The 15,006-nt window shown below is 44.3% G+C and overlaps 1 protein-coding gene across 4 annotated transcripts in view; it reads left to right on the top strand.

Moving 5' to 3' along the window:
• The window catches only part of Vgll4 (vestigial like family member 4), a 136,794-nt gene that overhangs the window by 14,701 nt on the left and 107,087 nt on the right, over positions 1-15,006 (top strand). For all 4 annotated transcript variants that reach the window (XM_020177188.2, XM_020177186.2, XM_074044435.1 and 1 more), the window contains exon 2: positions 57-130. In XM_020177188.2, coding sequence (XP_020032777.1) covers positions 67-130 — 64 coding nt within the window. In that variant the 5' untranslated portion in view covers positions 57-66. The remainder of the gene's footprint in view (positions 1-56; positions 131-15,006) is intronic.

Raw genomic sequence — 15,006 nt, 5'->3', positions numbered from 1 at the left:
CTTTCGGATTCTGTTAAAATCCTTTTTTTTTTTTCAACTGTACTTTTTCCTTTTAGGCTCACAGGAATGGAGACGCCGTTGGACGTTTTGTCCAGGGCAGCATCTCTGGTGCATGCTGACGATGAAAAACGTAAGTTGGGAATCCTTCTTCTTTTTATTTTTAATAATATATTAAAGTGTATTAATGCTGTTTACACAGGCCTGATCTCCTGTGCCATATTAAAATCACATGCTTCTCTACATGGTTTTATGAGCATGTATTGTTAATTTTGGTTGTTTCTCCCAAAGATTTCAGCTCGGCATCCTTGTTTTTATTATTGAGTACTAGAATCTTTTTGTAAAGACTTTTATGTTTTGTGGTGCTGGGGATGGACCAGGGCCAGCGCTGTACCACTGAGCCCTGCCCCAGTGCCAGCCTAGAGCGGACATTTCAACTTTTATCTGCGGGTGCTAAAGCTTGAATGGCTAACTGTAGATAGTCCTTTCCTTTGAAGTGGACTTTCAGAGATCTGATGTGGCTCCTGAAATGTAGATAAATAAGTGTGTGTTGATAGATGGAAGGAAATCATCCAAGGCTGTTCAGGTCAGAAATACACAGTTGTGTGCCATTACGCAGAACAGTTGTGGAAGTTCTGTTGGCACAGCTGAGAGCAGAAATTGGTGAGGAGAAACTGCTTGCCTCACGTCCATGAGGGGGCGAAAGGAGAGAGCGGCAGCATTACAGGGTGGATGCACAGTGCGTTGAGGCCATTTTCCAGCTCGTCCTAAGCATAATGTTTTTACATTTACTTACGTGTTTATTTATTTGTTTAGCGGTGCTGGAGATGGAGCCAAGGGTCTTCCATAGGCTAGGGGGTACTCTACCGTTGATTTATGTCTCCAGCCTCTTACAGTTATTTTTTTTTTTTCACTTGTTCTTGTTCAAGGTTATTACTGTTTTGTATGCAACCAGGGTCCCACTAAAATATTAAGAACAAAAAGACTTTAAGATTGAGCTTTTTTATATTCATATGCGTTCTCAAAGATGAACTGTTTTCTAGTTTAGTTCTTAATAAAATGGTAGCCTGGAAAGTGCATGACCTTCATGAGTACTTAAGGACTTAATTTAAACCTAATTTTCGTAGCCTCAGTTTCCTTACTAGTGATGGGCGGTAACAGTACCTGCTCACAGAGTGTTTGTCAGGATTAAATGGCAGCTGTGTATCCAGTGCTGACCTTGGCTTTCACCTGCTGGTGGGGGCTGCCTTGCCCACTCTCCTGGTTCGGTATTGGCCCTCTGCTAGGCTCTCCTACTTTGATATTAGCATGATGTCTGTCCCCCCTACCCTGTCGCCTCAAAGTCATTATTAGAGCAGTCGCTGGATGAGATAGCCAGGCAGGTCTTTTCCTACCTCTTCCACGGCTCACATGGAGTTACTTTTGATTGTCAGGAGGATGGAACTGCTGGATGGCCAGAGCTCCATGCAGGAGCTCATGTCATTCCCAAGGTCACAGCTAAGGAGTGGCAAGTCAACCTGCAGGATTTTAATCACAGAAAACTCCTTTATGCCTCTATGATACCTATAATCTAATTTAGAAGGTCTCATAAAGATAGTATTTTGGCTTTCAGTGTTATAGTGCCCCAGTTACCCAATGAAAGAGTGAGATCATGACCTCAGCGTGGCCCTGTGTCTCCTTGAGTGTGTGAAGTGAAGGAACTTCTCTCTCCCTCTCTTTTTCTTTCCTCCCTTGAGTTCTGCCCTGAGGCTGGGCTTTATTCATGTGCTAGACTTACCCAGTTTCCAGCTTTGTGAGTGACGATTGAATGCTCGTGTATAAGGGGCACATAAAGAGGAAGAAAGGGCTGGGAGTGTGGCTCAAGTGGTAGAGCACCTGCCTAGTAAGTGCAAGGGCCTGAGTTCAAACCCTAGTACCACTAAAAAAACCACTAAAGATAAAGAAGGGACGTTCCCTCTTTTCACGAGGCTTATGACCTTCTCACACACAGGTTCTCATTGCAGAGTAGGTAGGAGAGCTTGGTGTGTGGGGGAGGGCTATTTTGATAGAAGCAGAATGAGAAATTCTTGTTTCCCTCCTGTGTGGCACTCAGCCTCGAGCTGTTTTGCAGAATAAGAATAGTTGATGTAGGAGGCCTGGAACGCTTTTTCTTTACCTCTGGTGACTTCAGCTGGTTTAGGAGTGGGCTTGCATACTTCTTCTGAAATCCCTCTGTCGGGCTTCGGCTTCTCGGGGTTATTTTTTACATTGACAGAAGAGGGAAAGAGTCCAGAGGTGTCCCTGATCATTCTTCTTAACACCTTGGCAGCATGTTTGGGTTTTTTTGCCATCTTAGGAATCAGCCCAGGGCCCTGCACATGTGCCCGCACACGTTAGGCAAGTGTTCTTCTTGCAAGCTACGCCCCAGGCCTCGCTACGTCTTTGGAAGGACATTATTTCCATCTGTTCTGTGCCCACTGTGAAGTTTGCAGAGCTCAGAACCTGGGCATTGCATTTCCTACTCCTAATACGATAGTAATGTATCCTTACGTAGGAAAGTGAGCACTTGTACCACTTACAGACAAAACTGGACTTCAGGTTCAGCGCCCTTTAGTAAATGTCTTCGACTTATCAGGCCTGGTTCAGCCCAACTCAGCTTTCTCAGCCCTAGATTAGTTCTATTTGGCTTTCATTACAAATTGCTCCTACACTTTAGGAGTGGTTAACATTCTCCCCAACACTTGGAAAAAGTCTCGTGTATGTAATCTGATTTGAGTGTCATATTATGAGCACAAAAATGTTCTATTTCTTGAGATCAGCTTCCCAGTGTACCTAAGTGACCCAAATGATTCTTTCTACTTTTCTTTGGCTCCTGGAGCACCAGAACCTTGGGTATTTTTGAGGATGTTATTGTGGTAGCGTTTTGAAGAGAACAGACCATTATGACTCCAGTCTCACAACACCTGATAGCCTGAAGGCTTCATTATGTCTCCTAGCAAAGAAGAAAGAAACATATCTCAATAGTACACTGCTGAGCTAGAGTAAACCGTGAAAGGCTGGTTTTGTAGTCACACAACAGCCACTTATCTGGATGGCCTAGAAGGAATAAATTTACTTAAAATAATCACGCCACTGCTCAGGAGACATTGACCTCAGCAGCCGGGGCAATCCTGGAAGGTTCTTGATGAAAATGCAGCTTGAGGCGGCCACTCTGCCTTTGCGGTGACTGTTCCTGTGGGGCTGGGAAGCACCCAGCTTTCCAATTCTTTTTCAGTACTGAAATTGGACGAAAATGGCAGGAGAGCAGGGCACCGTATGCTGATGTATAGAACAGTATCTTTCATGCCATACCTCATTTTATGGTGATGTTTACAAAGTGTCTTATTTTTGGTAATTTTCTTCTTGTATCTTCTGGAGTATAAGACTTTGTAGCTGCTGAGTTTTCTCACTTAAGTTAAACTTTTTATTTTTATTCATTTTTTTTTTTGTGGTCCTGGGGTTTGAACTCAGGCCTATACCTCAAGCCACTCTACCAGCCATTTTTTTGTGAAGGGTTTTTTTGAGATAGGGTCTGGCGAACTATTTGCCCAGGCTGGCTTCCAGCCACGATCCTCCTGCGCTCTGTCTACCTCCTGAATAGCCAGGATTACAGGCATGAGCCACCGGTACCTGGCCTTTTAATTGCTCTTGAGACAGGATCTCCCTATGTTGAACTCCTGAGCTCAGTGGATTCTCCCACTTCAGCCTCTCTAGTGGTGGAACACAGGTGCAAACCACCACAGCTGACTAAAAGTGTAGCTTTGTTTTGAGGGTTGATATGGAGGGTTAGTATTTTTCATTCAGTATAATAAATATGCAGATGGTTAGAAAAGCCTGGCAAGGCTGGTGCGATGGATGTAGAGAGAACAGTAAGAGAAGACACGGCGTTTGTTCATAAGTGCTGTTTTTTCACCTGCTCCTAGACATTCCATGTTTGGTGAGGACCCTTGAAAGCTGATTAACTGACAAAGCAAAAATACCATAATCCTTCGAAGTAAAGAACTCCCAGGAGCTCAAGCTTTTATTATTAAGGGGACTGACAACCCAGATGTGTATATTTTCATGTCTCTAGTTGTGGTTTATTTTGCTTTAGAAAGAAAAAAGAAAAATCCCACCCCCCCAAAACAAAACAAAACAACCCCCCCCTTACAAAAACCAACCAGTCCAGTGTGGTGGCTCATGCCTGCGATCCCAGTTGCTAGGAGGATTGAAGTTTAAGGCTAGTCCAGGCAAAAAGTGAGTGAGACCTCATCTCAATCAGTAAGCTGTGTACAGTGAATCACGCCTATTGTTCCAGCTACTTGGGAGGCTCTAGGTAGGAGGCTCTTGGTCTAGGCAGGCCCTGGGCAAAAAACTAAAAATAACTAAAAAAAAAGGCTGGGGACGTGGCAGCAAGCACGAAGCCCTGAGTTCAAACCCCAGTACTGAAAAAAAAAAAAAAAAGAAGAAAAACCAGATCAGATTACTTCTGACAGATGGTCACTTGCTCTTGGCTTCATGTTGTCCCTCTTAGATTGTGATGGCTTGTAGTCAGCCTCCACATCAGTAAGTCAGCCTGCCACTGGATATCGTTTGTTCCTTGGTGATCTGGGCCTCCTGCTGATTTTGCCTCTCCTCTCCTGCCTTTCACACTGCCTTGACGTTTTAGAGCACGACCCTCTCCTGGTACAAGTGCCTCCAGCTACCATTTCACTCTCACGTCCCACAGTGTGTTTGATAGGCCTGTTCTAGTCTTTGTTGTCTTCTACTTTTAAATAAAAGTCAGGTCCTGACACAAGACATCCATCCCGGGATCCTCTAGTACGCATGGTTTTAAACCTCCTCCTAATGCCCTCGTTTTAACTGGGCAGGTCTAAGCAGCACAGCATGAGAATACAATGAGCTGAGGCCTGCAGACAGGTGGGAACCGAGTCCATCAAGGGGAGGTATAGCAGACGGACTGCTCCAGAGCACAGGAGGGGGCTGCAGGGTCCACGCAAGGGGACAAGGGACCATTTTCTTGGGCTCTCACTCCAAGCCAGGAGCAATACAGGCTTAGAACAGAGAGGAGCAGCCTCTGATGGAGGGGTCACATTTGCCTACAGCCAGGATGCCAGGGTCTCCTCTCTCTCATGATGCCATTCCTGCTCAGCACCCCGAGTCTTGGTTCTGGTCAGGGTTTGCCCTTAGTGAGCCCTGAACGGCCCTGCATTCTGGCAGCTGTGTGTGTGTCTGGCTGAAAGTTGGCTCCATGAAACTGGTGGGACAGATTTATCAGGAAACATGGGAGGAACATGCAGTTGTTTTGCTGTCTGTCTGTCTAAATTTCAGGTACTCTTGGTTTTATAAAGTGCCTCTCCAGTTAAGGCAGACCTAAAAATAGAGCCTTATAACAAAGCCTTTGGATGCCTCTCCCTCCAGCTGTTCTGTAATAGTTTGTTCGGTTATGGCTCTGAGCATCGGACCGAGGCCCTCATGCATGCTCTCCGAGCTCCACCCCGCTCTACAGTGTTCACTAAGCTCTCATCCTCTGGCCTCTCTCACTGTTCAGTGCCTAATTTGATCCCATGTGGGGGATTTTTATCCTCCTACCCTAAACCACCTGAGGAGCACACCGTGCATGTCCTTCCTTGAGAGAGGCTCCCTGTGGCATTGTTTCTCAGAAGTGGCATAGTGAATGACATGGTTCTGATGTAAGACCCCTGCCCCGGGTGAGTCACTGTCTAATAATTGCCCTCGGGGACTCCAGATCTCTATCTCAAGGAGGGAGGACCATCCTTCCAGCTAGATCTTGTAATTCCTTGGCTCCCACGTGTCTTTTAACCATACTCACCAGGTGTTCATATCTTCTTCCACTTTCTTTTGTCATACTTGCTTTTTCTTTTCCTCTTTCTGTGTGTATATATCCAATACATACATACACACACACATGTATATGTGTTTAATATATGAAAGTGGGAGCTGTCTTGCCTCTTTATCACTGAACACCTCACTGTGTATTTCCCGAGAATGAGAATATTCACTTCTATGACCACAATATGGTTATCTTTATTATAGTGTTACTTAAATATGTATAAGCAGTAAGTGGATACAGTCTTTGGACTTGTAGCTCTTTTATACTTTTTCAGATCAAGTGTCCTTCATCTGAAACACCTGGAGCCAAAATGTTTTGGATTTTAGGTATTTCAGATTTTGTAGTGTGTGCATATGTATCATGAGATATCTTGATGAGACCCAAGTCCAAACATGAAATTTATTAATGCTTCATCTATGCACATAGTTTCTGAAGACAATTTCATATAATATTTTTAGGGTGCCCCCTCCCTTTTTTTTTTTTTTTTTTGTAGAAGTGGGGTGTGAACTCAGGGCTGTGCACTTGCAAAGCAGGCACTCAGCTACTTGAGCCACACCTCCAGTCCATTTTACTCTGGTTATTTTGGAGATGGGGTCCAGTTAAGTATTTGCCTGGGCTGACCTCGATCCCTGGTCCTCCTGATCCCAGCCTCCTAAGTAACTAGGGTTACTGGCGTGAGCCACTGGTGTCTGGCCCAAGGCACCCATTTTTTCTTGTTGTTACTTGTTTGTTTTTTGGAGACAGGATCTCGGGCTATCTTGCACTCCTGGACTTAAGACATTCTCCTGTCCCAGCTGGGGCTAAAGGCTCTGTGCTATCATGTCTGCATTTGGGTCACGAGATCAGGTGTGGAATTTTCCACTTGTGTTGCTCAAAATGTTTGGCATTTTGGAGCATTTTGGATTCGAGAAGCTCAACCTGGATACATAACATATACATTTGTAAATGAAATAGAATCACAGTTAGCCATAGTACAACATGACTGTTGAATGTGGCTCTCTGTAGCATTAGAGTGGCTTGCATGGCAACCATGAAGGGTTAGAGTTTGATGTCAGTGCTCCTGTGGTGTCATGGTCTTCTAACACAGTCACCCAGCACACTTATCCTTTGTACTCTCGTAAAATATCTCACTGTCCTCCTCAGAGTGACATAGTTTGCCTTTTTCTTAGTGCAGATGTCTCAACTTCGTGTTTGGCTGTTCCTTTCGTTTTCTCATTAAACCAAGAAAAAAATGCAAATGTAGTCCCTGAGAGCATATGGCAAAACTTGGTTTTATAGTAGGCGTCCAGTCACTATGCTTATGTCAAAAATTCTAAAAGATTTTCACTGAAGTAACCCAAGTAAAAAAACCCCTCTGGGGTGGGTGAGGTGGTTCACCCCTGTAATCCCTGCACTGGGGGAGGCTGAGGATTGGGTTTCCTGCCTTTTCATGATATCGTGCCTGTGAGTGTGGAGCACCTCACTCTTGAACGTCACTTTCTGCTGAGTTTTCTGTTCCAGCAAGTACTGCAGTTGGCTCAAGGAAAGGAACTTGGTTCAGATGACCTGGCCTGCTTTTCTAAGGGTCAAACCTCCACACTTGCCCTTGTGTTGGAGTAGAGCCAGGAGAACCTGGGTCAGAGGCATCATGGAACTCGTGGCGCTTGGAGGGTGGCTGGACCTGCTGATGGCTTGAGCGTCTGTCGGATCCTACACCTGCCGAGGGTGAGGGTCCTCCTGGGCCGCTCTGCTTTGTATTCTGAGCACATGCTAGTGGGTGCTTAAGGAAGGGACTGAATAGACTTTAACTGACATCAAATAGCCATGGGAGTGAAAGATGTGTCTCTGGGGAATTGATTTCTTTAACACTACCCAAAATGATACATTGTTGTTACCACGGTTACTAATTTTAATGTACAAATTGTCAGGACTGTTCTATTCCCACTTGGTAGTTTATGAAGCATTTTCCTTAGATTCGTTTAAGAAGAGCCTATCAAGTAGTCTGGGTGGGAAGTATCAGACAATTAAACTTGGAAAAGTTGAATATCAAATTCAAAATTCAGAAAGTTTAACATGCTCTTTTCCCCTCCGTGAGCTAGTGTGCAGTCAGCAGCTCCGATCTTCAGAAGAGTGATTGACAGATGAGTGTCATCTGTTGCTGGGTGGTCCTGAGGTCCACGTGGGAGTCACAATGGCTGGGGAACCTCTCCTCTTCTCTGGACCGTGTTCCTTGCTCCACCCCCCCCCCTTTTTTTTTTCTGGGTGGTGCCAAGGATCAAATCCAGCACAGGAGGCATTCATTCCACCACCAAGCCACACCCCAGCCCTCCTAAGCCTCCTTTTGCTTTTTAAATAAGCCCTGAATTTCCTGGGCTTTCTAAAGGTTGCAACTACCAGTAATGTTTTGTATTTTCAATTGCTTCTGTTTTGTGCGCAGTTGGCAGCAAAACCCCATCTTTCCACATTCTCCTTTTACTTCAGAAAGCTTCGTAAAGCACAGTGTAAGGTGGGGTAGCATGGTGTGCTCTTTAAGCCATTCGCCCCAAAGTTTGCATTCCGAGATAGGAATCTGGTGTTCACTGAGAAGGGCTAGCCTCCAGGGACAGTGATTTCAGGTCTCTGCTGTTTTTACAGTTTTATATCAGATCAGATTAGCATAATAAGTGTTAGAAATGGTCTCCACTGTGGAAAATCAAATGGCTTGGTAATTAGCATAATGGACGCCGAGAATAGATTCTTCCTTTGAATAGCTCTTAGACACTTGAGGATGGTTACTGTGGTCCTTCAGATGAAGATTCCCCAGTATTTGAGAGGTCTGTGTTTTCCTTTAATAGACATAAAAATGGTAGAGACTATTTTAATGTCATTTGCAATTCAAATTAAAATGTCAGAGCCAGCCAAGAATCTTCGGATGAAGCACTTCCTTCTTTCGTGGGTACTTCCCCTCCCTCTGGTCCTCCCCTCTCCTCCCTGCAGATCTGGCCAGAACAGCCCAGTGCATTCAGCCGGGTTTTGGGTTTTGGGCTTCGGGCTTCATTGGATGTGTCTTTTCCTGCTCATCACCACTGTCTTTACCAGGCTGGCTTGTTGTCACTGTCCTCAGTGATGTGGCAACTAAACGATTTTAATGTGCTGCCTGATTAGGATAAGCCACCAAAGCTTTGAAATCGCCTCGGGGTTCTTGGAGTGAAGAGAGGAAGGGGTGGGGCAGGCTGGAGAGCAGCAGGAAGCAGCCAAGTTCAGAGGAGGCTTTGCTCCTTGTAAAGCAGCAGCCACTCGTGCATGTGGGAGCTGCTGGGTGTCATGCTGGGCTCAGCCGTGCTAGGGGCATTTACACATGGCAGATGCTACCGTCCAGGGCTTTAGCTTTTGTAAAGTTTCCCTCTGCCAGAGAGCCGGTTGTTAAAATTTGCCAGCACGCCACTGACTCTGACTGCTTTTGCATGGGGATGGGAGGCTGCATTTGTCAATTTCGTGAGCATTCAAGACAAACTGGAAGCCTGAGATTTTATGTAAAATTTCTACAGTCAAGCAGTGGTTCTTAACAAGCACTGATCTAGCATATGCTCAATTTTATTAGTATTAGGATTAGCCTAAAATGGCAGTAGCTCTCCCCTCTTTCTGCCCTGCTAGGATTTAATGCAGGGCATATCAGGCAAGAGCTCTGTCCCTGGGCTACACCCCAGCCCTAGTAGCATTTAAAAAACCTCCCTTGGCTCTCTCCTTCTCTGGTTGTAGGCATGAATTACTGTAGCAGTTCTTTAAGAGCTGAATAAAGATGGTACAAAACATTAAATCCTAGACCTATCATTATCTCCATGAGGAAGTATTGTTGCTATTACTGTTATTTCTGGTGGTACTTGGGTTTGAACTCATGGCCTCACACCTTGCTAGGCAAGTGCTTTTGGGCCCATTCTACCAATCCTTTTTTTGTGTTGGCTATTTTTGAGACAGGGTTTTGCTTTCATTTTGTTTAGGCTAGCCTTGAGCTGTGATCCTCCTGAGTTTTGTCTCCTGAGTAGCTAGGATTACCAGTGCCTAGCAATTGTTGTCATTATTATTGGTGGTACTGCGAGTTGAACCCAGGGCCTTATACTAATTAGGCAGGACTGCAGTCCTCCTATTTGTGCTTCCCTGACTGGCTGGGATGACAGCTATGTGCCACTGTACCCAGCCATTGGTTGAGATGGGGGTCTCAAGAATTTATTGCCTTGGCTGGCTTTGATCCACTATCCTCCCGATCTCTACCTCTCTAGTAGCAAGGATTACAGACGTGAGCCACCACACCCTATTTGTATTATTGTGGTTATTATTTGTGAGGCAGGGTCTCACTGTGTAGCTAGCCTAAGCTGGCCTCCAGATCACTATGTAGCCCAGGCTGGCCTCCAGCTTAGCCTCCTGAGTGCTAAGATTACAGGTTTGCACCACCATGCCCAGCTAGGAAATTAATTTTGATAGGTGTGTGTCTTTCCTTCCCATTCAGATTTTTTGTTGTGTGAAGACAAAAGCCAAAGCACCAGCCTAGCAAGTGTGAGGCTCTAAGTTTAAACCCCAGTACCGCAAAGAAAAATAAAAAAACAGAAAGACAAAAGCCACATCTTTTCCTTTTCCTCATCTTCTTTTGCTTTCTGAAAGATGTATGTCATGCTGAGGGAATGCCTGTTGACTTGGCGTTTGTTGCTATAATGTGTAGAAGCAATATGTTTGGGTTTATGCTTGCAGAGAAATTGAATCAAGTCTGAAAAATCAAACTGTTCCATCCTTACTGGCTTTAGAGTTAACGTAACTGCTTTTTATTGGTGCAAACTCTTTGATTCCTGATAAATGAAACAAATAAATCTTCCTGTTTGAAATCTGGTGAAGGTGCCGTTGCCTGCTCTCGGCTGTCTTCCTCTTCAGACCTCTTAGAGGATGTTTTTCTGGCTTTGTAAAACATCGCCTAAGTGTCACTTCCTTCATCGAACTTCCCGTGTTTAATTGGACTTTGGTCACCTTTTATACGAACTCCACAGGGCAAGAATCCCTTTTATTCACCACGAACCAGGGGCCAAGAAGGAGGATTCTGCAGTTCCCTAACAAAGTTAATTTAGGGTGCCCTGAATAAAGCAATTTGAAATTTTCTAATTCAGCATTTCATTTAGGAATTTAGGACAAACTGGATTTTCAGAGTCAAATGGCAAATAGCTAGCTTCTCTCTTGCTGAAAATCCTTTAAAATAATAACAAAAAGATACTTAAAAAAAAAATCTGTAACGGTGCTGCAGAATTAGGAAGAGGGCCTGCCCTCAGTGAACTGAAAGTTATGAAGAATTCCTGGAAGACTGAAAACAGATGGGATTAGGTTGAAAAAAAGGAAAACAAAAAAAAAAGCAAAACTCAAACACAGGTGCAAGGAGAAGGGAATTAGAAGCAGAGCTTACCGGGACCAGCAGCCACCTGCAGCAAGGGCCCTCCAGCAACATTGAGGAAATTAAAGTGTTACATTTATAGCTAAAAGTCCCTCTGGCTAAAAATCCAGAGGTGTGTTTACAGCACAGGGGATGTCCTGCTGGTTTAGGGCCTGAGAGAGAAGGGGGAGACTTGAGAAGCCATGTTCGCCCCCATCTGTTGAGAGAACGACTCCTTTTTGTGGGTTTGTGCACTGTCGCAGCCTTCCTGCCTCCCCGTGGCTTTTCTTTCTCAGCTGTGGAGTTGGAGCTCAGTGCCTTGCATGTCTAGGCAAGGCTGTCCTCTAAACTAGTACCCTGCCCCTTGCTCCCATTTTTACAACCTAAAGCAAAGCCCATTGTTGAACTCAACTGCGCCTACAGCTGGCCCCACACAGACAGCCCTAATGCTCGGGAGGCACCTTGCATTAGGTACCCATCTTTTATTTTAAGTGTGAATGCATATCAAAATACTACCAAACATTGGAGCCAAATAAATACAGTGAAAAGGCCCAGAATCTGGAGAATGTAGGAGAAACTAAGTCATGTAGACTGTATCTTCAAAGAGACTTCAATGACTGTATTGAACCAAAGTAGACTTTGGTTTAAAAAAGTCATTGAGAATGACAAAGTTCGTCATCATTATTAAAATGATGAGGTTGTATGGGTCCCCGTGAGAATCAGATGGATGTGTTAAAGACAGAGTTAGCCATTTGGAAGATGGGCTATGGAACTTTGTGTGATGTAGAGTGAAAAGAGGAGAACAGAGGGATAGGAAAGAGCTGGTGTGGAGTCAGCCCCTGAACTTTTTTTTTTTGGCAGTAATGGGTTTTGAACTCAGGGCCTCACACTTGCTAGGCAGGTGCTCTACCACTTGAGCCACTCTGCCAGCCAAACCCTGGCATCTTAAATATTCTGGTGGGATGAGGCCAAAGAAATAAGATAGTCTCATCCATAGATTGGCCACAGATGTAAAATATTTAGGAAAATGTGTAACAAGAAGCATGGAAGACCTGTATGGATAAATTATAAAACTTTTGATTGAAATCAAGATCTTATAAAGGAAATATACATAACATATAAAATAAATATAAATAAATATTACACCTACAGAATAATAAATATTTTATAAAAATATGTATACAATATATAAGTATCTAAATATTTATAAATATATAAATTACTATATATAGATACTTCTATAAATATATAAGTAAATAAAAGGAAATATATTCCTTATTTCTGAGTAAGAAGATTTAGTTAAATAAAAGTGTTAGTTACATGCAAATAACCTGTAATTTCAGTGTCAGCCTGAGAAGAATATGAAGAGTAATGTTCTTAATTGATAAGATCTAAAGCTTATCTGAACATTTTTAAAAGGTAGCAGTAGGGAAGGAAGGAACTTGCTGTATCCGGCACTAAAGCACTCTGTAAATTTTATTGCTGTGAAGTAATTAAAGTGGAATATACACGGATTTGAACTAAGATTCCTGAGATAAGACTTAACTGTCAGAGACTCCGCCGTGTTCCCTCCTTGACCTCACTGAGAGCCCACACTGGGGGTTATGAGCCATTGCACTGATTTTAGAAATCACCAATAGGTGGTTCCTTATTGTCTGAGAAATCCCGAGATAGGATCTGGATAAATTTCCCCAAAATGCCCCAAAAGTATTAAAGGCTCAGTCCCCAGGTTGGGAGTGGTGTTGGGAGGTGGTGGTGGAACCTTTGGGAGGTGGGGCCTAAAGGAAGTGTTTGAGATCATCCCTGAAGGGGGTTGTGGGATCTTGGCCTCTTCTTTCTTTCTCTCTTGGTCCTGGTGTGACTGAGGCAGCTTTGCTCTGCCACACACTCCTGTTGTGATACCCCTCCTCGCCATAGGCCTGCGGTAAGTGGGGCAGTACTGGGGGGGACAGCTCTTGCTTGGCATATGCAGTGGGGGTCAGCCAGTTATGGGCCAGTGCCTCCAAAACCGTGAGCCGAAATAAACCTTTCTCCTCCGAGGCTGATCATCTCAGTGTGTCAGAGATGGAAAACTGACTAACGCAGTAACCGAGGCACACACACCCACCTCTAAGAATGTGGGTTGTCACCAAGGCAAAACTGCAAATCCTTGGAGAAAGTGTGAATGGGAAGCTCTTCTCAGTTTTTTCCTGTTCGATAAAATGCCCATAAAATAAAGCATGTTGACCTTTTTCTTGTGGTTCTGGGGTTTGAACTCAGGGCCTTGTGCTTGCTCCGTCTTGGCCATTTTTACTGCATTCAGATGTCATGCACCTTCACCATTGTCTCTCCGTGACTCTTTGTTTCATGTAACTGAAATCCCATGCTTATTTAGTAATACTTGTGCAAGCACAGCAGCAGAGGGCCTTTCTAGCACAAGTGAGGCCCTGGACTCCACCCCAGTGCTCGAAAACAGCAGTAGCAGAAGTTCCCCAGCCTGCTTCTGTGAACATGGTGCACACTCTCCCTCAGACCCTGCTTTCAGCTACTCGGCGTGTATACCAGAAATGGAAGTCGTGGATCTTACAGTAACTCGGTGTTAGTTTTTTATGAACTGTCAGTCACACCATTTTCTGCAGAGGCTGTCCATTCTACACACCCACCAGCTGCACACAGGAGCTCTTTCATCCACAGCTTTACCAGCCCATCTTTCCATCTGCTTTTGTGATAGTAGCTGTTCCCATGGGTGTGAAGTGTCATCGTGGCGCAGTTTTGATCTGCATTTTCCTAATACTTAGTGATGTTGAGTGTCTTTTTGTATATTTATTAGCTATCTGAATATCTTCTTTGGAGAAATGTCAACTTATGTTCTTTTGCTTATTTTTTTTCTTCTGGCAATGTTGGGGTTTGAACTCAGAGCCTTGTGGTTGCTTGGTAGGCACTCTACCACTTGAGCCACATTCCCAGCTCTTTTTGGAGGGTTTTTAAGAAAATTATTGATTTATTTATTTTTGGCCGTACTGGGGTTTGAACTCAGGGCTTCATGCTTGCTAGGCAGGTGCTCTACTGCTTGGGCCACTCCACCAGCCCACTAGTCATCATTTAAAAGGGTTTTGTTCCTACAGGAACACTTGGAGAAGCTTTTTTTTTTTTTTTCATTTTTCTTTTATTATTCATATGTGCATACAAGGCTTGGGTCATTTCTCCCCCCTGCCCCCACCCCCTCCCTTACCACCCACTCCGCCCCCTCCCTCTACCCCCCCCAATACCCAGCAGAAACTATTTTGCCCTTATTTCTAATTTTGTTGTAGAGAGAGTATAAGCAATAATAGGAAGGAACAAGGGTTTTTGCTGGTTGAGATAAGGATAGCTATACAGGGCATTGACTCACATTGATTTCCTGTGCGTGGGTGTTACCTTCTAGGTTAATTCTTTTTGATCTCACCTTTTCTCTAGTTCCTGGTCCCCTTCTCCTATTGGCCTCAGTTGCTTTAAGGTATCTGCTTTAGTTTCTCTGCGTTAAGGGCAACAAATGCTAGCTAGTTTTTTAGGTGTCTTACCTATCCTCACCCCTTCCTTGTGTGCTCTCGCTTTTATCATGTGCTCATAGTCCAATCCCCTTGTTGTGTTTGCCCTTGATCTAATGTCCACATATGAGGGAGAACATACGATTTTTGGTCTTTTGGGCCAGGCTAACCTTGGAGAAGCTTAATTAAGGTCAGCGAAGGCTAAATAAGAACAAGTGAGGTAAGGGCTCATAGCCGCTGGGCTAGGTGACAAAAAGCCCAACTAGAGAAATGTGACCCCTACTAGT

The sequence above is a fragment of the Castor canadensis genome, chromosome 10, assembly GCF_047511655.1.
Source record: "Castor canadensis chromosome 10, mCasCan1.hap1v2, whole genome shotgun sequence".
Lineage (NCBI taxonomy): Eukaryota > Metazoa > Chordata > Mammalia > Rodentia > Castoridae > Castor > Castor canadensis.
Note: the sequence above shows the minus strand (reverse complement) of the source record. Positions and strands in the feature narration are given on the sequence as shown.